Source organism: Clarias gariepinus, chromosome 25 (assembly GCF_024256425.1).
Source record: "Clarias gariepinus isolate MV-2021 ecotype Netherlands chromosome 25, CGAR_prim_01v2, whole genome shotgun sequence".
Lineage (NCBI taxonomy): Eukaryota > Metazoa > Chordata > Actinopteri > Siluriformes > Clariidae > Clarias > Clarias gariepinus.
Window position 1 is genome coordinate 10,855,231 of NC_071124.1, and position 21,779 is coordinate 10,877,009.

At 36.3% G+C, this 21,779-nt stretch overlaps 2 protein-coding genes across 5 annotated transcripts; both read right to left on the bottom strand.

Annotated features, from left to right (window-relative positions):
- Nucleotides 1–1,576: 1,576 nt before the first annotated feature.
- Nucleotides 1,577–6,836, bottom strand: si:dkey-7l6.3 (zinc finger protein 235). The gene is made up of 3 exons (XM_053486238.1): nucleotides 6,277–6,836; nucleotides 3,259–3,328; nucleotides 1,577–3,142 (listed from the first exon to the last, which is right to left on the bottom strand). The coding sequence occupies exons 1-3, from the start codon at nucleotides 6,529–6,531 to the stop codon at nucleotides 2,340–2,342; spliced, it is 1,128 nt and encodes a 375-aa protein (XP_053342213.1). The 5' UTR covers nucleotides 6,532–6,836; the 3' UTR covers nucleotides 1,577–2,339.
- Nucleotides 6,837–10,776: 3,940 nt separating this feature from the next.
- On the bottom strand, nucleotides 10,777–19,742 carry tmem71 (transmembrane protein 71). 4 transcript variants are annotated; one of them, XM_053486064.1, is made up of 12 exons: nucleotides 19,514–19,742; nucleotides 17,367–17,481; nucleotides 16,999–17,027; nucleotides 16,439–16,489; nucleotides 16,236–16,293; nucleotides 15,358–15,567; nucleotides 13,971–14,152; nucleotides 13,723–13,884; nucleotides 12,632–12,701; nucleotides 12,459–12,517; nucleotides 12,034–12,080; nucleotides 10,777–11,917 (listed from the first exon to the last, which is right to left on the bottom strand). In XM_053486064.1, the coding sequence occupies exons 4-12, from the start codon at nucleotides 16,467–16,469 to the stop codon at nucleotides 11,894–11,896; spliced, it is 843 nt and encodes a 280-aa protein (XP_053342039.1). In that variant the 5' UTR covers nucleotides 16,470–16,489; nucleotides 16,999–17,027; nucleotides 17,367–17,481; nucleotides 19,514–19,742; the 3' UTR covers nucleotides 10,777–11,893. The 4 variants fall into 4 exon arrangements, with proteins under 4 accessions (XP_053342039.1, XP_053342041.1, XP_053342040.1 ...); XM_053486066.1 differs by lacking the exon at nucleotides 17,367–17,481; XM_053486065.1 differs by lacking the exon at nucleotides 16,999–17,027.
- Nucleotides 19,743–21,779: the final 2,037 nt, after the last annotated feature.

Below are 21,779 nucleotides of genomic sequence, written 5' to 3' on the forward strand. Positions count from 1 at the left end.
AATCCAGAAGAAATCGCATATTTGTACACCATCTGAGGTAATCACAACAAAACTTCTGCAAATGTCCTCATTAACCTTTTCATCCATTTTCACACTTTTGTCTCTATTTTTGCATATAAAGATGTATTTTTGCATCAGGTTATTTGGTAGGGAAATCAGGTATTCATTAGGTAATTTGTTTTTGCTCTAAAGTACATAGTAGCCAAATGTCAGTCAACTGTACTTCTGAGCTCCATTGTTGTGAATGACATCATGGTTGTCACATGACTGCAAAAGGTCTATAACATGGGCATGCATGGGTGCCAGTGGAATCGGTTCACTTCGATTTATATATGGTGTTTTTGCTAATACAGTGTCTTGCAGAAAATATTCATACTCCTTAACCTTTCCATGTTTTGTCACATCACAATCACAAAGGTAAATGTATTTTATTGGGATTTTATGAGACAGACCAACAAAAAGTGGCTCGTAATTATGAAGTGGAAGGAAAATCATGAAATGGATTACAAAGTTTTTACAAATAAAAATCTGAAGGTGTGGCATTTTTATTCAGTCCCCTTTACTCTCATGCCCCTTCAGAAGTATACTGTAGTCCACCTGTGTGTAATTTAATCTCAGTTTAAATACAGCTGTTCTGTATAATACAGAAATACAGAGGTTCAGTAAAAGAAGCACAAGAAGAACGCAAATCTTAAGTGCTTTTAATGTTATATGGTTTAATATTATAGCTGATTAGTGTATATTAATCCAACTATTGTTTTACTTCACTGTAGAACATGGATCTAATTAGATTAAGGACACTACTGACAGGACAGCTCCAGTTAGTCCAGAATGTAGCATGCATTCCTCACAGCACCCCTATCTTATGCACACTGCATTGGCTTCCAGTCAAGTGTCAAATTGATATTAAAACACTACTATTGACCACACCTTCTTCAATCAAAGGATGCAGTACAGTACCTTGTATTATAAAAACCAAGGCAAGGGGCATAGCTTCTATAAAGCCCTAAAGTTATTGAATAGCCTTCCAATTAATGTTCGGATCTCAGTTCTGGGGGACTCATGGACAGAGTGTTATCGTGAACTGGGAAATATTTGGACGCTGTCTTCCCCACTCTCATTGGTCACTCAGGTTTGTTGACAGTGGAGTGACTGGTTGCTTTACTTCCCATAGAGCTCTCATTTCTGTTTTCTTTTGGATCTTCCTTTTAATTATGCTGCTTTAAACCTAACTGTTCTTTCTCCCTTTGTCGAGCTACACATGGAGCTTATTCACACATTTACTGCCTTTGCTCTCCGAACCCAAGTGAAAACTCAGGGTGAATATGGAAAGTCCGTGAACACAGACCACAGGTTGGATTTGAGTCACTGGGCGGCAGTGCTAACCACTTAGCAACTGTTCCACACACTTTTTATCCACACTGTGGGCAAAATCATATAAACTATTTATACAGATCTGCTTCAGTATTACACTGTCAGCCAAAAGTAAATGAATGGGATCAAATTAATTTAATGTTCCTTAAGGAGAAGCAGGCATTCAGAAAGATCAAAGAAAAAACAAGGGAAAAAAGTCAGATATTTTCCTTATGCTTTATTTATTTATGACACAGACAGGTGGAATTTGCCTGCCTTCTTCCTGCGTGGTGTACACAGCCAAGTTCAGTTCCATAATAATGAAAATATCCTGAATCTAGATTTTTCTGTGATACTCACAAGACTATTTCAATAGTAGATCGTTTTCTTTGCTATATTCCTACGAAAGGCTTTACTGACTAAAATCATTTTTAATGAAATACTTTAACATTTAGTCTTTGTGACTCAGACATTGCTATCAAGACAACTCCAGAATAGGTTGGTGTTTAGTTTGTGGACTATTTTTATTGTTTTTAAATTCAAAACAATTATTTCATTCATGTGTGTCGACGAAGATTCTCAGTCGTCAAGAAGAACAAGTTTATGTCGACTGAACTGGTTGGTTCAAAAAAACGATTTACTACTCATCCAAGTAGCTTTTTCAGACTGAGAATAGGTTCATTAATGGACAATTGAGAAGGTGAGAATGATTGGTTAGGATTTGATGGTCACATGTTTGAAACTCCCTTGTGACTCCCAAAGGACCTCCTTAGGTTTTGGCTTCCTGGTGAAGAACGTGTTCTTAATCCTCCTCGGGATGCATGAAATGGTAGCGTGGAAAGGTCATGTGTATTTGCCTGTTTCAATGTCCCCTGGAAAGCACATATGTGTGAATAAATATCTGTTGTTACACAGTGTAGTGTATCATGGATTAGTACATGTATGCAGATTAGTGTGTATTTTCCGTGGTGTCTGCTTGAATCTTATTATTCAGGATGGTGTTTCTTTGTGTGTATTCGCAGGTACTGCTTCCCTGCAAAACGTTTGCCACAGTGCGTGCACTCATACGGTCTTTCTCCAGTGTGAACAGTCTGGTGTGCTGTAAGGTGGCCAGACTGAGTAAAGCGCTTGCCACACTGCTCACAGCGGTATGGACGCTCACCCGTATGTATACGCATGTGTGTGTCAAGGCTCTGTGCTGTTGTGAAGTTCTTGCCGCAGATGGAACAGATAAAATGCCTTTTACCAGCTCCAGCCCCTTGGAGTGAACCACGTCCTCCAAACAACCCCAACCCAGCCACGTTACCCAGTCCAAGCAAGTGCTGTGCATTATAGAGAGGGGAACTGTGGGCAGCAAGTGTCCTCGTGCCATTTCCTCCTGAGGAATGTGACAGTGTGTTATGCACTGAGTGTGTGCTCCAGTCCAAAGTAAGATTCAAATCAGACACCATAGGGTCTCTCTTCATACACGTCTTATCTGGATATGTGTGGCTATGACTGGTGGCATCATTGTGTGCGTCGGACAGTGAGTGCACATTACTCTGTGTGTTAAAAGAACAAAGAGGTTCATCAGAAGCTGTCAGGTCCATGCTGGATTGTTGGGATTCCTCAGTGTGCGAGTGTGTATCTACGAGTAGGTGTGGGGGAAGGCTTGGTGAGTGTGTGTCTGTGAGTGGGTGGGTATGGCCATCATCATTTGCAGAGGCTGTATCTTTATGTGACAAGAGCTCTATGGCTTCCTCATCTGGAGAATCATGATTTACCACAGCATCATCATCATCTTCATCATCTTTAAAAGGAAAAAAAAATAATTAGTATTATAATGAGTCACAGTCTGCTTTATTATTGCATTGGTAAAACAGGATATAGTGGGAATTAAATGTAAATTTAATAAATGTTTCTTACCATTTTGTGGTTCCTGACCTTCCTCTTTGACCTGCACTGTTACGAGAGCATGCTCCTCTGAATCTCGTGACTGAAAAGTAAACACTCATTCAATTAATAATTCACTCAAGAATGTAAATAGTTTCTGTTATTCTGTCTAGTTAATAGACTGCTCTCTGCGTGGGAAGTGAACTTAATATCACTCAAACCTGCTGACGGAGGCACAGTAGGATGAAGCAGTTTGAAAACTCCTGTTGTATGACAGTTGCAAATTATTATATGAGGGCAGTCATACTGTATCAATCATATACTGTATATGTGTGTGTATATATTATATACACATGTATATAATATATACACATTTACACACATACACGTGTGTGTGTGAGAAATAACATTGTCTGCCATCACTAGACTATATTGATTTTCATAAAAGGTCACCAGCCATCATTATGATGCTACATATTTAACCAGCACATATCTTCCTTAGTATGTGTTATCATCAAGCGTGTGTTGACTCAGTGGGTATGGCATTCAGCCCCTGATTATACGGCTGTGAATTCAACTGCCAAGCTGTCATTGTTGGGCTTTAAGTTCAGCAGTGTCCTGTCTCAGGTTAAAGTCCCTTTAGATGAGGATCAGCAAATACACCAATTTTAATTCAAAAACCAAAAGGTCTTTAAATTAAAGTTCACATGTGGACAAAACGCCAAAATGCACACGGAAAGACCTGTTTTTAAAAGTATGATCATGTAAACAAATGCCTTAGCTTCTTGTTAAGGTCCCCTTTGTTTTTAATGCAATATAGGATCATGGGAACCAAACTAGAGGCTACATACTACATATACACTAACGGGGCTGTTCTTTTAAAAATTTACATGAATTACACAGCTGAGAATGTGAATAATGCAGTTCATGTCACCGCTGCTTCTTCATTCAAGTACAAACCAGATCCTTCCTTTTGTGCAGCGCTATATCAAATTACCCTGTAATGTGAACTGTGCATTATACTACTACATCAACAGGGTTTAAACAGTGATATATGGGTGGACCTTAAAAGAGAAGATCTTGCAATCTTTTAGATCTAAAAAAAAAAAAAAATGTTTGGTCTATTGGCAAATGCACATTTTCTGTGACCTGATTTTACCCTATTAAACCTGGTAACTTCCAGTTGAAGTCTACTTTTGTATCCATTGCTCTAGCAGGCGCGAGTGTATACACACACATTATGTTCTTTACGCACCCCTAGACTTATATAGGCGTACAAACATTCTGCCCCTGAAAAAGACCAGGACACAAAATTATTGTAAGCCCAATATAGCCATGACATTCATGTGCTCAACACGTGTGTGAATCTTTGACTGCAGCTGTATACAAGTCATTTTATAATTTGGGGTACCTTTCATGTCTGTTAATAAGTATATGTATTTTTAAGATTTTCATTAATTATATCCTATGCAGAATATATTAATTGACTGTCAACTATGCTATGTACACTGTTAAAGTGCATAGATTCTTTTTAATAAAATTATTTGTTCAAATATAATGTTAAACTGTTCATGAAAATGTGACGTGCTCACATTATTCATATAGATAAAAAGACGAGGCGCAGGCTTGTGTATATGCTGATGCTGCACACAGTGAGTATATTAAAAGAAGCAGAGAGAAGCAAAGCACAAGTGTGATCAAAATGTATAGCATAACGTTTTTTTTTTACATAATTCGATGTTGGTTATTTGGCATCATATCTATCTATCTTTTTTTTTTGCCAGAAGTGTTCGCTCACCTGGCTTCACATGCATATGAACTTGAGTAACATCCAATTCTTAACCCATAGGGTTTAATATGATGTTGGCCCACCCTCTGGCAAGTGTCAAAGCCACTGAAAGTGTCCATGTGAATACTGCCTAATGTCTATTGCACATGTGTTTAATAGGAGATTTTTAAGACTTATTTGCTGATGGCATGAATTGTCCAACTTCCTTCACAGAACAGTGCTGTTTATATTTCAACTTAACTGCCACAATTGCCATCTTTACTCTTTAAGTAACTGTTATATGTTACTGCTGCTACTTCACTTTTACATGATTTAAATTTTTGACAAAAACACAAAAACCTTTTTATATTTTTATTACTGGTCATCAGCTGACTTCATTTTATTGCCACATACAGTAACACACAGCTGACCCAGATCATAAACTGCCTCCACAGACTTGTACAGTGGGTGAGCGTGATCTCAGATAAGAGTTATGATTTTTTGGATGACATTTCTTCAGTGAGGTTGAGAGTTTAACACTATTCTTCCAGGTTTACTAATGCTTATTATATGGTTACTAACCCAATTCCGCTATCTTTAGCAGTTTTCCTTATTTGCTTAATGCAGTCTAATAACGTGACCCCTCAGTAACACCCACAGCACACAGGGCGCAAAACCAGGCTGTAGTAACTTAACTTCATGTATGTGGCTGGGAGATTTACACTGTGGAGGCAGCGAAATAAAAAAAAAAGCATGAAGTTGAATTGGTAAATTCAGGGAACTCTTTTAGCTTATTTTGGTGAGAAAAACATTGGCATTTCCTCAATGGTACACGTGCAAGTAACACGCTTTGTCGCAGTGTAAATATACTGGAGCAGAGCTCAGCTAACCCCTGCACCGTTGTGCAACAATACTAACAACAACAACAACAAGAATATCCTTATTATTATTATTATTATTATTAATATTAATTAGGGTGTTGATGAATCAACTATATATTGATTGTGCGACTTAAATGTGTACTGTATATTGTAATTTTGTAAATATTACGATAAAATGGTAAATGTAAACAGTGCACATGATTTAAGGCGCCTGTTTTGATTTTATCTGGCAACCCTGGTCCTTTGTACAAGTGCTCCCATATTGAATTGCATGTTACACCATGGTCCCAAAAACATGGCATTTTGTCCTAGTGCCAATGCATGCACGACTGGAAAATTATGAGGGGGAAAATCCGGATTGTGGCATTTTTACAGATGTGTTAGATCAGCAACATGTCTCACCTTCGCGCGAGCGCGGCAGCTCGTGGCCTCGTGCACGGCCGCAGTCTCATCGCTGTAGCCGCGCGCAGCAACAATGGATTCGATGAGCTGAAGTTTCCGCCGCAGTTCTTCATTCTCCTTCTGATGCCGTGAAATCTCCATGTGTAAAATCGCGTATCCGTCATCCACGAGCTCGCAGATTTCTGCCACTGCCGCCCGCGTCAGGGTTTCCATGATGGTTGCGAGCTGTGTGTGAAATGCGCGGTAATGCGCCATCCTCTTCGTAAACGCTGAGTAGCTTGTTGTCCCGAATTAAACGTCAGGGTGTGATGACAACAACAATACTATTCAGATGTAATGCTATAAAACCATATAGGGGTTGTATGGTTTCACGGCACGAACGTGCTAAACTGCTAATTATTACGCTTGTGTTCAGTTCTGTGGCAATTCCGCGTCCACTTCATCTCCGCTATTATCAAAATAAAAGTCTTGAGGTTTGCACAAACTTTAAATTCCCAAAGATTACAGCACTGGCACTAAGGCTTTACAACAGTACGAAATTAGTCATAATCAGGGTCCACCGCCCGACCTGACTCTCGAATGATCGAGACCCTGTTTAATTCAGACCTCAAGGGGGCGTTTAAATGTCCCTACAGCCGAATGACTGGTAATCTTTAAGAAACGACTAAACCTATCTGTTTATAGATATTTTAATAAATTCTCAGCAGTAGACCCTGCTCAGATACATGAAGAGGGATCCCAGTTGAGGCACTTGGTTTCCAGTGGCGGCCGGTCAATAAGGGGCGCTGGGACGCTGCACACTTAAAGTTAGGACAAGAACGCTACTTTAACTTTATTATTTATTTTAATAATAAAATAAAGTAATTTAGTCACAATATTTAGCTGTAATTCTTAATATAATTGATTTTAAAAAAATCTTAACTATTACGTTCATTTGTGTTCGTGTACGCGGGACAAACGAGTGTCTACTATATGTAGGCACGTAAATGTTTGAAAAGCATGTGATTTGAGGTTGAGCTCTAATTTTTTTTTTTTTTTTATCATCCTTGGGGCGCAGCCCTGAGCGCCCCGACCCCTCCCATTTTTGTTCTTAGCGAATCAATATTGTTTTTAAATATTTGGAATCATGTGATTGGGCCATCCTCAATGAGTCTCATTAACGGCCAGCAAATTGTTAGTTAATGTATTGAATAGCGATTGATGTGGAAGCCATAAATAAATATGAGATAAAATTCTGTAATTTCTTTGCTAAAATACCCCTTGGAAAAAAAAAAGAAAGAAGCCAAGCTTACACTCGGTGCTTTTCCAGCACGTCTTATGGCTATTTACAGGCGATTATTAAAAGTTTATTTAGAATTTTGCTTGCCAGCATATATATATATATATATATATATATATATATATATATAACTTAATTGAATGAATTAACTCATGAATTAATTTAGTGCAGAGATATATTTTACAGTGTATTGGTAGCCTATTCTTAATGACATTGTATAGTAAAATACCAGTGACAGTGACACATTTGAGCAACAGATGATTGAAAACTTGGCCAATAGCTTTTTCCAGTGCAACAACATAAAGTGCTTTATATCTCAAATAATATTTCCAAAATTAGCATTATAAAAGGGAAATGGTGCAAACACAGGGAAAGTGACCCACTTTTGGAGCTGGGAAGACCTAGTGGTTATTTGAGGAACTGCACATTTTGACACTTACGTTGTTGGACTAATTTTTGAGAGCTGGAGTTTGTCCCTTTAAATGAATGCAAGTCTATGGACACCGTAAACTTTTAAAATAGAGATGTCCAAACAAAAGGTGCTGACTGACATCCCAGAGGTATATACCAATCCAATAGCAACTAACCCTAACCAGGGATAACATTAGAATAGTAATAAAGGAATCAAATGACAGTAAAAAAATAGTAAATAATGTAATATTAAAACTCTATATAGAGTTAGCTAGTTCCCGTAGTTTGTGAATGGGTGTGTAAGTATGTGTGTGCGATAGATTGGCATTCTGTCAAGGGTGTACCCTGCCTCGTGTCCTAAGCCTCCTGGGATAGGCTCCCGGTCCCCACGACCCTGAATACAGGATAAAGCAGAATAGACGATGAGTAAGTGAAATAGATAGATAGATAGATAGATGGATAGATAGATAGATAGATAGATAGATAGATAGATAGATAGATAGATAGATAGATAGATAGATAGATAGATAGAAATTGCATCGGACCCATGTGATAAAAATTACTGACATTAAAAGGCGCTGTTGTTAATAACATTGTACATTTTGCAGATCGACATTTGACACCATTCATGACATCACTCATCATTTAAGAAAGCACATCAAATTCACAAATTCACAGTTGAAGGTACAGTGTTTACGCAGTTTCCTGGTGCAGAAAATCTAGAGCCAGTTATTATCTATTATGTGTCCACATTTGCATCCTAAAAAATAATTTATAATTAGAAAAAAAAAACCTGAGCAGAGCCAAAAGCCCCAATGGGACAGGTAGTATTTGCTTGTGTATGCATTTTTCTCTCATTTACTCATGGCTTCCTTTGTCTTCACCTTCAACTTAGAGGGATTGTTTTACATTACAGTTTTACATTACAGTTTTCTTGATCATATCACCAGATTACCTGAACCCTCTGTTGTGTCACTTATCTTGGTGACCCCTGATTCAGCATAATGAGTTACTGCTCGATCTGTTATTCAAATATTTATGTCTACATTTTTAGGAAATTCTGTTAAATAAAACTGGTCACTATCTGATGTAATATAGTGAATATTTAACCTTTATCCAAAAAGAAAAGTCACCATGCCTGATAGATCCAGGGTCAACAGCTTACCATGCGGCACTTCTACCCACTGCTTTCCTAATGGGGAAAAAAAAACTCCTAGGATTAGGTTCATGCTGATCATAAACTTGTGTTGGTGTTGAAAGAACTATTACAAAGGGAAAAATCTTGATGGGCCAAGGTGCAAGTTTTGGAATGTGTGATGTAAAGGTCCAGGCTGAACACTTTCACTGAATAAAAGTTACTGTATATTCACTGGAAAAGGAAAGCTAGTAGTTTCAAGCAGCTAGTAGCTTTACCGACAACCTGCATTCAGTAGGCTATGTCACAGATTCTAGGGTTATTCCACAGTGAGCCACGCCCCTCAGAGAACCTTGGGAATGCACTGCTCATACTCATTTCTCTAATTTAATTTTGATTCTGAATATAATATATACATAATAAATAAATAAATTTTACTTAATTGAATTATAATAGTAGCTTTGCTTTTTCTTGCTGGAACATACAGCAAAAAAGCAGTAAGTTAACACATGATAAACAATCAATAAAAAAAATCATATGGGGTCTGTCGGCCATAGCACATTTAAACAATTATATGCTGAGAGATAAAACAAAGGTGGAGATCTTTAAAATTAAAATGCTTTTAGTTGCAGTTTTAATACAACAATTCATATGTTAAATGTTTTATCCGAGAAAGACTGGCTGAACACAACTTGAAATATAAAAAAAATTCCTAGGTATACCCATATTATTATAAATGTCAAGCAGTGTCAGTTTTAGCTTATTCACAGGCAGAAAGCTACACCCACTGCATTTTGGAAGTGGTGGATAAAGTACACAAATCCTGTGTACTTCAGTAAAAGGTGAAATATTTGATATTTATAATGACTTTGATATAATGATTTTAAGGTTCTATTATTATTTTAATAATTAGACTTGTTTATGCTGCTAATTTTAGGTGAAAAAGTGCCAATGTCTCTCTGGGCATATACAGTAGTGGCTTGACTTTTTTCGCTGAGGGTGCTCTGATATTTAAGGTGCTGATAGAGACAGTTTAATTTTTAATTTTATTGCAATAAATCCTGACACACATACAAACACGTGTAAAAGAAAGTTCAAACGATCAAAGCATTCTGTGCCCACTGACCGATAAAAACAAACAGTTTGTTTCATTAGTGTATCCAGTTTTCGAATTATACCTGATAGTTATTTCACATTAAAGATTAATTTTTAGGGTGCTCTGGTTAAGTCTTTCCCTGGGCTGCACTTAATATGATATTATGATGGTTTTGAAAATATAAAATACTTTTAAACTTTTAAATTACTTTTAAAAGAAAAAAGAAACAGAAAATCTTGTCTTAATGACACTGGTAATTGGATAGAATTGTAATTCAACATATCAGATGGATAGCGATGTCATATTTGGAGATAGAAGTCTGGATTAACAATGTGTCTTATAAAGCTTGGATAAGCATATATTATCATTTAATTGTACATTATATTATATACAGTATATTATATATTATGCATAAGAAATCTAGTTTAATAGCTAAATAAACATTATGTTACCCAAACTGCTAATTGTAAAAATGTAAAAATCTACTGCATTTTTTATCTGAATCTCATTTCAGATATTTCAGTGTACCTAATAAAGCAATGGCTCAGTGTATCAAAAATCTGAAAAGTGGCACAAAGGTTCAGTTCTATGATTTTATTCATATACATTTACATTTAGGCATTTGGCAGACAATTCTGTATACAATTCTGTTATTCATATTAGCCAATAATATACAGTACATGTAGAGCTAGCTGCTGAACATTCAAGAAAAGGCCAAACACTGTAATGGAACATCCAGGTCAACTTCTAAATAAAGCCTACTATCACTCCGCAGCATTTTGGCACTTATTAAAAACATTGCAATGCACTAAGCATATGCAGCCTACAGCAGGGCTTCTGGATTTGAATCTGAGCTATGTCACAAAGCCATGACACGGAGTACCTGAAGATGCAACAGCAAAGGCACTTAATGATCAATAGGGAGCATCTTTTCACATCTCCTCTTTCCTCTTTTAATAGATGTGTTTTTGCTGCTGTGTTGTTACAACTTTCAGTTAAACTCCAATGTTTACTAAATATATTTTTTTATATCATATTGCTTATTTCATAGAATATTTTCCAATGTAAAAATATAAAATTATCTGTGTATTGACTAATGTCTGGTTTAAAAGTCCAATCAGGGCATTGTGCTGTGTGCTCAATTCAACAGAGGTACTGATTAGATTTCTCAACTAAATTTATAAACTTGATCACCATTGTTAGTACAGAATAAAATAGACCACACACTGTATTATAAATAAAATGGTTTCCACGCTACTGGCCCACACTCAAATAATAATATAAATATAACATAAATATCATTATAGTCTCTTTTATATTCATTATACATAGTCTTATTTAACTTACATTTCTATTGCATAGCTACATGTTCTTTCAATGTACCATATTGTCAGATTTGGTTCTACAGTGGATACACTGTGAAATTACTAAAATACACAACATAAAAGCGTGCAAGAGTTAACAGTAAGTGACTTCATATGTAACATACTGTACTTTCTGGTTAGAGTGCTCCTTTGAGAGCCCAACCTTGCAAAATACTAATTAAGTAGACAGCTTCCGAAGGCAAGTGATCACAGATGGTAAAAAGCTAATACTGTTGGGCGAATGGAAACACATTTGCACATACTTAAGTTTAATGAGATGTGAATTCAATGACCCACTTCTGCTCGTTTGTGACTCTGCTTATGTTTCATCATCACTCATTTCTTGATGTAATATCCTAAAGGAAATGTACAAAGTCTATGTGAGCACTTTTGGAAAAGATGTTTCACCATGAAAAAATGGAAATTCCTAGGATCTTAAACTCAAGCTAAAACACGTTTTAAATCAACTCACCTCTGTTTTGGCCCGAACTGTGCGTCCGAATCCTGACTTAGAGCCACCTGACACACATGGGTGGAGGACACACACACCCGCATGCACACACAGACACACAATTTGGCAAACAGTAAGAAAGCTATTTAAAAAAAACAGTTATATATTTGATCTTGACCCTGTTGACCATTTTACTAATTCGAAAACGTTATCAATTAATCTGCTGGCTACAGTGATAATTCAGCCACACATTCTTGACTTCTTAAACTAAAGAGAATCCTTCAAAAGAGATATATCAAAATTTATATCAAAATTATTTATACAGTGCTCTTAAGTGGTCTTTGGAAAATAACTGCATTAAAGCATTTAACTATAATCAATACCTGAGTTTTTTTTTTATAGCAGTGCTGGTTATGGCAGCATGTGTGTATACTGTATGTACTCACATATAGATGATATAAGGAAAAGGGAAGCCACTGCCACAGCAATTCCTCCGCACACATATCTGTCAGGATGGGGAGTATTTGCACTTTTATTCAGAAATATGTTCACTGACAATAAAATAAACTGTGGCAGCTATGGGTTTCTCACTGACACAGATCTTGTTTCTAGATCTTACCTGGAAAATATGTTTGCACAGAGAACCAGTGTGAAGAAGAAGACGAGGAAGGCTCTCCTAAACACTGCATCTAAAAATCAATTACAAATGATCAATATAACAGTAAAAAAAAGTTATATACAAATACATTTTAATTGAATATAATAGCATCCATAGCACATAACAGGTTCATAGGCTATGAGTGTAGTTGTAAGCCCTTACACACAATTTATGCAAAAAGATATTCAGAGGACAACATGGAAAAAATAACCCATGTGCAATCCTTCCTCCTTTGGTATGCTAAATTAATATGTTACTTCTTATGAACAATATATGCTGACAATTCTTTGAAAAAAAATCAGTTTGTTATTAAAATAAGCAGGTTAGATATAACACCTACATTAAACTTTGCCATTAAGAAAATTCTAAAACGCAAACAGTTCATTCTTACATATATTTAACATATAGTAAAACCTTCTAAGAACAACCTATTAGATGCAACTTTGCTATGACATGAAATGTATAGTTATCAAATATATCTGGTGGAGTCATAGATCAGGCGGCATGGTGGCTGAGTAGTTATCGCTGTCGCCTTGTGCCTCCAGGGTCCAGGTTCGATTCCTGCCTCTGTGTGCATGGAGTTTGCATGTTCTCCCCATGTTTGGTGGGTTTCCTCCGGGTTCTCCGGTTTCCTCCCACAGTCCAAGGACATGCAGATTAGGCTAATTGGGGTTCCCAAATTGCCTCTAGTATGTGATTGAGCATGTGTGTGGCCTGCGATAGATTGGCACCCTGTCCAGGGTGTACCCTGACTGTACAGATGATGAGCGAGTGAGTCAGAGACCTTGAAACATTATTATAATAATGCTTAAAGGTGTTTTCTGTGATGTCGCAATTTTCTTGTCACTAAATAACACTATGACGCTATGACATTTAGAAAATATTATTTCAGCTTTTATTAGTAGTAGTATTGGTATAAGCAGTAGTAATATCAGCCTTTTTACCTTTAGTATCATTATAAAACCAAAATATTGATTTTGTTGTAAATGTGTCATAGGAGGACAGCATTCGCACACAATCTCTACTCTATACTCTGTACATTTTCCTCTCACCTGACGGTGGATTGGTGGGTGTGCAATAACATTTGGATTGTGGTGGGACATCAATCAAACTGTTCAGTGACTTAATAGGTAGAACAGGAGCAGAATAATCTTCAGGAAAAGACTCTGATAAACAGCTTTCTTTATCTTTACGAGGCACGGTGTCTGTAGGATCTGCAACAGACATACACAAGCCCAGAATGAACATATACGCACACTTTGGTATAAAGAAAGTTTTTTAAATTGACCAGTGCCCTTACCATATGTAAAATGGAGAGAGGTGTCATGTTCAGTGCTGCTGCTAACATCCAAACATGATGAAAGTTCAGCTGAGGACAGGATGCCATCTCTACCAAAAATACTTCCACTGAGCAAGGACTGGCTGACATCACTGAAGAGTGAGGCTAAAGACCTTCTGGCTTTGCGCTTCCTACGGAAAATTCTATTAAACACACACACACGCAGAAACAACAATGCATGTAAAAACTGCAATATGGACTCTATAGGAGAATAATAAATAATAACAATAACGACATGAGTCAATTGTAGAGTTAGAAACAGGAAAGGAAAGGCTTGTCCTACTACACAGTATCTGATGGAGTCAAAGGTATGTTACACCTTATAGCATAGTCTAAACTGTAGGGTTTCTGTTTTAACTTAGTTTGAGCTCCCAACCAGTGAGTAAATAACCAGCTATGCTGAAAGATGCAATCATACGGAAGCATAAGGGCTTCTGTGCAGAAGAGTGCTGTTCTTTATCTTTGAATATTTAAATATTATTCTATTGTGGCTATAAAAAAAGCTTTAAAGCCAGTGTCAGTTGTGTCACATTAAGCAGAGAATGTAGACATAAATTACCTGAAAATGGGATCAAAGGGATCAAACCTGTTTCAGCATGACAGTGCCTTTTTACACAAAGCAAGACTCCTAAATGGTTGGCCATTAGTTAGACATAATTTTATCTCACAAACACTCTTGTGACTTATTATTGACTCCATTTGTTATTGAATTTTGGTCACTTTCATGCAGTATCAGGAGCAGACAACTAACAAGTGAGCTGGATTTTATGACCACTGTAATGGTTAAATATGTGTTACAGCAATAAAAGATAATTGGCAGTGAGGTAGAGAAAAGAGATGTTGCACAGCTGGCACAGGACGATTAACCTCAGTGAGGTAATGCGAGAATAGAAAAGGGTTCCATCGTTGCAAAAGTGTGAGTGCAGACTGTTGCTTTATGGAACCTGCTGATGCTGGTCAAATAATTACTCAAATTACACATTTTTTTTTCCTGAACAGTGTCTTTGGGTAAAAAATAAGTCTGTAAATTTAAATAAGGTTAGCCCTCTCAGACTAATTATACTGGCTGTAATCATAAAAGTTACCGACAGTACAGTATATGAGATCACAGTCACAAAGTAAGAGTATTTTGTACTGAGTGTGAGAAAATTTTAACCTATAATTTTAATTATGAAAACTGCTCTGACAATTCTAAATCTATTGATTGTTTTTTTTTTTTTTGTTTTAATTGCTGAAAGAATTCACAAAATTTTATAAGTCCTGGATATTTCCAAACTATAAAACATAAATGAGATGCATCACATAAAAAGACTCACACACTCACTAACAGTTCCTCACTCTTACTAACCGAGCAACATTTTCTTTGTAGGAAATGTTGGTTTGTGTTGGAGTGAGGGTCAGGTTACCCTGGTCATCACTAACAACACTATCTTCTGTCAGTACATAATAGCCATTTGCAAGTAGACGGGGACTTCGACGGCACAGGTGCACTACGCCAGTTTCCGGGTTGGTGGATAAACACTCATAAGAAGTATCAGAAAGTAGGGATGTGTCGAAACTGAGAAAGACAAAAAAGAAACACACAAAAGCTCAGACAGACACACAGATATGCTCATGACATTGAATATCAAAACATTAAAAGCTTAAAGAAATCATTAAAAAGTATATACATTAATTAAAGAGTATTTTATTTTTTGAGACATTTGAAATATTCAATTAAATAATTGTCTACATATTTCCTCACAGGTTATATTGCATATCAATAAAAAACAAAATATAAAACCGGAAGACATTATGACTTAATATAGGGCTCGGTAACAACTGTTCAAAAAACACAGAATTTCTCATACTTAGATGGAAGAAGTTTAAAACTCTTCCATCTAAGAAAAATAAAACTCGAAATATAACAGATATTTGCAGTACTTTATTAAAACACAATGGGGATACACGTATTCTTTACTTCAACTCTATAATCTATTGCAAATCTGAAAATAGGATTATTTTTTAAATTCCATTTCCCAAATCTGTCAAGGTTTTTTCAAGTTGGATGGGCAGCATCACCAAAGGATGGCCTATTAATGACCATCTCCAGAGATGTTCAGTGTTCAGCCCCTCTTGTGTTTAAATTAAGTACTGCAAATATCTGTCATATTTCAGGTTTTATTTTTCAATACAGTTACAAAACCTAAAGAATCAGACATTGTATCAGGACGTGTACAAGCATACCTGTAGGATGGCAATTCCTGGTGAATTCTTGGTGAATTCCTGGTTTTTATAGGAGAACCTACAACAAATATAAAACAAAACATAAATAAACATTAACAGCATTAGAATTATACTCTATATGTATGTGTGTGTGTGTGTGTGTGTGTGTGTGTGTGTGTGTGTGTGTGAGAGAGAGAGAGCGAGAGAGAGAATATAATACTTACTTGTTATGGTTCCTCGAAAGAATATATCCATGGTTCCCACTGCTCCACAGCCTACAAAGCACATAGACATATAGGCAAGTTTATCTTATCTCTCCACATACATGAAACCCTAATCATACACACACACACACACACACACATACATACGCACATATAATTTTTCTCAAGCATTAAGAAAAACACTATTTTTTAACATTTTAGTTTCTGACATTACTTTTGTTTACTAGAATGTAGTTGATAAGTTCGGTTCTAGACTGGCCCGGGTGTGTTCTGTTTTGCACCCAGAAACAAGTGACACACACACCAGGTGCTTGGATGAGTTTTCTGAATTATTAGGAGCCATGTTGAGTTTATGTGGCACTTATTTGTCTTGATGCTTGGGCAAAGGACTTTGGGTAAGAGGTTGGGGTATACCCTGAACAGGGTGCCAATATACACCACAAGCCATACAAACACACATACACACACCCACACAAACATATACACACACAAACTCACTAAGCATAGGGAGAACATACAAACTCCACACACACAGTACCAGTCCACTATCTTTCGCTAACCTTAGTAGTTTATCATTTATCAGCCAGAGCTAAATGTTGAGGAAAGAGATGTGCTATTAGAAACCAGAATTTAAAAAGTAATACTTGTCGAAACATTAACAGCCTTTCTCTGTCCTCTATGTTGGCTATTGGGCTACTTTTTTATTTTTATAATTGAAAGGCATTCTGATCCTTTTGCCTTCTGATACTTTAGCATTCTAGAAACTTTTGCCAAGAGTTGGAAGTACAGTTGTCTTAAATGTCTTTGAACACTTTAGCATTCAGTTTGCAAATTCCACTGTGAATAAAGCAAGGTCGATAATTAAATGGTTTGCCAAAGTTAATCTTTAGGGGTCTGAGCAGAGCAGTGACACAAGCTCAATAAACACCTCTTGAAAGAACTGGAATGTTGTCTTATCCGAAATCCATGCCCAACCCCCCTCTTGATCTGGAAGCTGAGTGACTGCAAGTCCCAACAGTCACATTCCACAATCTAGGACAAGCCTTTCCAAGAAAAAAGAAAATCAGCCTTTTCCATAAAAGAAAATCAATCATCTTTAAAAAAGTTATATATATATACTTTTAGAAAGAGATGCACAACAAACAAGTATGGGTGTGATGGTCAGGTGTCCACATACTTTTGGTCATATAGTTTAATATGAAATAACAAAACTGTAGGTGTAACTGGACAAGTCTTACTGACCTCGAAATAAAATCAGACAATGTAATTCATTAGGTAAATCAAACAGTAATGCAATAATTTAATTGTTAGATTAATATTTTCCATGTTTACTCAGTTTGGAGTAAGCAATAAATGGTTAAAAAAAAAATTAAACAAAAGAAAAATGTAATGGTTTAATATTCATAATGGTTTAAGTCAAATATACTATGCACCTCTGTTAGAAGACTAAATAAAAAAAAAACATATTTTTTGATGAGACTCTTGGCTGAAGCATGGAGATGGACACATACTTTACATTTTAGAGAAGCAAAGGAGTAAACCACATGAAATGTTTTTCATTTAAAAATAAATACAGGAAGAAGACAGAAAGAGAGAAGGAGGGGGTCTGATGGGGGCTTAAGCAAGAGCACAAAGAAAAAGGAAAAAGGAGGAGTTAAAGCAGGATGACAACACTGGAGATGATGCTGGCAAAGTGGGAGGAGGTAATGCAATTTCCGTACTTCCTGAAGAGAACCTCATTGGCTCAATAGCAGGAGACGTCATTCGCTGATGCACTTTCAATTTCAGGCGGTCACAAGGATGGACCCATATCTATATGATGTATTATTAACTGTACTTAGTGGATAGCTATTTCCACATTTTATTTTTGTCAAAATATAGATTTTTAATATTATGTTTATATATTTGGAAGTAACAATAATAAAATAAATAAATAATAACAAAATAATAAAAATAAATCAAATAACTAAAGATAAATAACAAATTTAAAAATGGGCAATATTGTTATAATTGATGTTAATTACAATAAGTTCTATATATATTTATATATATATATATAATAATTATTATTAATATGGATTGTTTACATCATATCAAATTAAATAATCAAATAATGTATATAATATGTATAAAAACCTTTGCCCAACTTGGGACTGTGGAGACCAATGGTAATCATTGTACCAATTCCTATTTTTTACGAATGTGGTACAACCTCCAGCCAATATTCACACACTACAGGCAATTTGGGAATGCCAATTATCTTAATCTGCATGTCTTTGGACTTTGGATGGAAACCAGAGTACCTGGTTCCTCCTCATGCAAACTCCATGCATGCAGATATGAGGCGGGAATCGAACCCGGACCTTGGAGGTGCAAGGCAACAGTGCTAATAACTAAGCCATTGTTATTAATATACAGTACATTATATTACAATTACTTCTATAATACAAATAAACTTAAAAAATATATTTTTTAAATCGACAATGTACAATTGTTAATGAAAATTACTAGTACATAATGTTTACATAAAAAATAATAATGCAGCCTAATAGTAAAGTAAATATTGCTACATATTTTCATTTGACTGCATTTATATTTTGTATGAGAGATTAATCAGTATTACATGCTAGGGCAAAAAATACAAGGCAATGACGTGTGGCAAGCTGAGGGGAAAACCTCACTCATACGGGTGTCTGTATCTGAAAAATCTTGAAAGAATTCATATTTAATTTACAAACATTTACCAAAATTAGGCATAAACACAATTAAATTAGAAAATTTTAAAGTCTAATCATTAAAAACTATCTAATCAGCGAATTGTGTCCTGGAGTTGGGGAAACATCGTTAACTGGTAAACGTATTGTACTGTAATTTATAGTGTTTGTGATATGAGCCTAGTAATACATAAATCAAAACTTCGGAACAGTAACAACCGCAAAAACGATATAGTTATGTAATTAGACAGCTACCGTCTCTAAACTCCAGCAATATACAGTACAGTACTAACGTGCCATGATACACACGACGCTCTGTAACACAACAACAACAACAGCGACAATCCCCAGCACAGCTTACCAGCTTCTCTTCTTCGCGGAAACGGAAAACGGGCGTGATGTGAACTTCGAGTTGAAGCGCTGCGATCCCACATTTAAATACGAGATTAACTAGAGGACACTTTCAGTTCCTGCGAAGTAAACCAGCCGCTCCTGAACAACGTTGATGTAGGCTGGGTGAAGCAGATGAAAACAGAACAGTAGGGTCGTCCACTTGCGGAACCAGCAAAGTAGTTCAGCAGACTGGGGCGGGACGGGGAGGGGTGTGTGTGTGTGTGTGTGTTAGGGTATGAAAAAACCGCTTGCTGTAGTGCTGAGACTGTGTGCGGCTTTTGCAGCAGAACATCTTCCTGTGTTGCTGCGCATCTTCCTAGACACATATTTAAAAAGAAGAGTTTTCACATTGTGTTTTCCCCACTCCGGTCTGATTAGTGAACAGAGAATGGGGGTTTTAGTTGATTCAGAGTTTAAGGAAACTTCTGAGAAATCTACTCAGTGACTACGCTGCTTGCTGTCAAATTTACTTGTACTTACCAATGAGTTTCCCTCCTCTTACAAGAGGCAGGTGATACTGAAACACAAATATTTAGCTGAAATCACCACAGAAAGGAATGTGATCAGACACTCAGCGATGGTGTCATGGACACGATGACATGACCGAGATCATAGCCACGATGTGTCACAAGACTCATATGACACATCTTGGACATGATCTCAGTCATGAGTGATTTACTTGGTTCAGTAAATATATGTATATGGAATGCTAACACAAAAAAAAAAAATGTTTACACTCTTGCTGCCATTTAAGCCATCTGTAGTTAATTACAGATATGTAATAATATGAGTTGTCTGTGTGGATGTTTGCATTCTCCCCATTCTTGGCTGGTTTCCTCCAGGTACTCTGGTTTCCTCCTACAGTCCAAAATAATGAGGGTTTTGATATACACTACCATTTAAAAGTTTAGGGCCACTTTCTAACTCCATGATGGTTCCTGATTTTTATTTCTTTCTACATTGTAAAAGAATGCTGAAGGCGTCCAAAATGCATTAATCTCCTTTGAACAGTTAATGGTAAGATGTGTCTGCTACTTATGCTCTGTAAAGTCTTCAGAACGCCTCTAATCTGAGGTGCTGTTAATTAGCCATTTTTCAGGCTGATAACTCTAAATGAACTTCTGTCTGCGGCAGAGGTAGGTTTTGGTCTCGTCCTCCTGGGATGGTCTTCATAATAGCCAGTTTTATTATGGTGCTTGACGGATTTTGCAAATGCACTTGACAATACTGTTCTGGCAAGAACTATTACAGAAAGGCTGACCTCTGTGTCTTAAAATAACAACTAACTGTTGTTTTGTTGTTACATAATTACCTAATTCCACATGTTATTTTATATTTTTGAAATCCCCAGTATTGTTGTAGAATGTAAAAAATAAATAACTAAACAAAAACAAAGAAATTTGCAAGTGACCCCAAACATTTGAACGGTAGTGTACATACTACCATACAATTGTATGGGCATACAACGTTTAGTGTGCAATATAGTACTTACTTAGTAGTTTTAGGACTCTTTTTATTTTATTCTATTTTATTCTTTTTTTAAAGTTATTTATTACTTTTCCTTTCTACTGAGCAAGAATACGCAATTTTCCTCTGAGATTAGTAAAGTTCTTTGAATTTTGAATTCTGAATCTAGGCGTTTTTAAGGTTTTAATGGATCCTGAATTGACATTGATGTGTCTCTAGTCCAAAAACCATCCCGTAGCCCAACATGTGCCCAATGGAAGTGGATAGGTGCTTTATGTACACTTCGTCATGTATAATTATTCCTATAAATCTAAACTTTTGATTAATCCCACACTGGCTGAAAACTTAGTGAAGGTTTCATTTTAACATTCTGTTTCTCTAATCTGACTATGCTGCCTATATGGGCATAAAAAAACTACAAGATTTAATTTAATAACCTTTAGCTTTTATTACAGCACACAATGTGGTTGCCAATTAATGTGTGAAAATACAGTAAATCTTCACGCTTCCACAAGCACTTTCACAATTTAAAAACTGGTAATTCAATACATTCAAGTCACAGCCTAAGCTTGCCCAACTGAATCAACCCCAGATCATAACATTTTATTTTAGAGGCTTGTATACAGTGGCCACTATGCATGATGGGTGCATCTATTCATGTACTCCCTTTTTACCCTGACATGCCTATCTTTCTGGATTAGGGTCAATCTGAACTCATCAGACCACATGACCTTTTTTTCTATTCCTCCATCTCCAATCTTCACGCT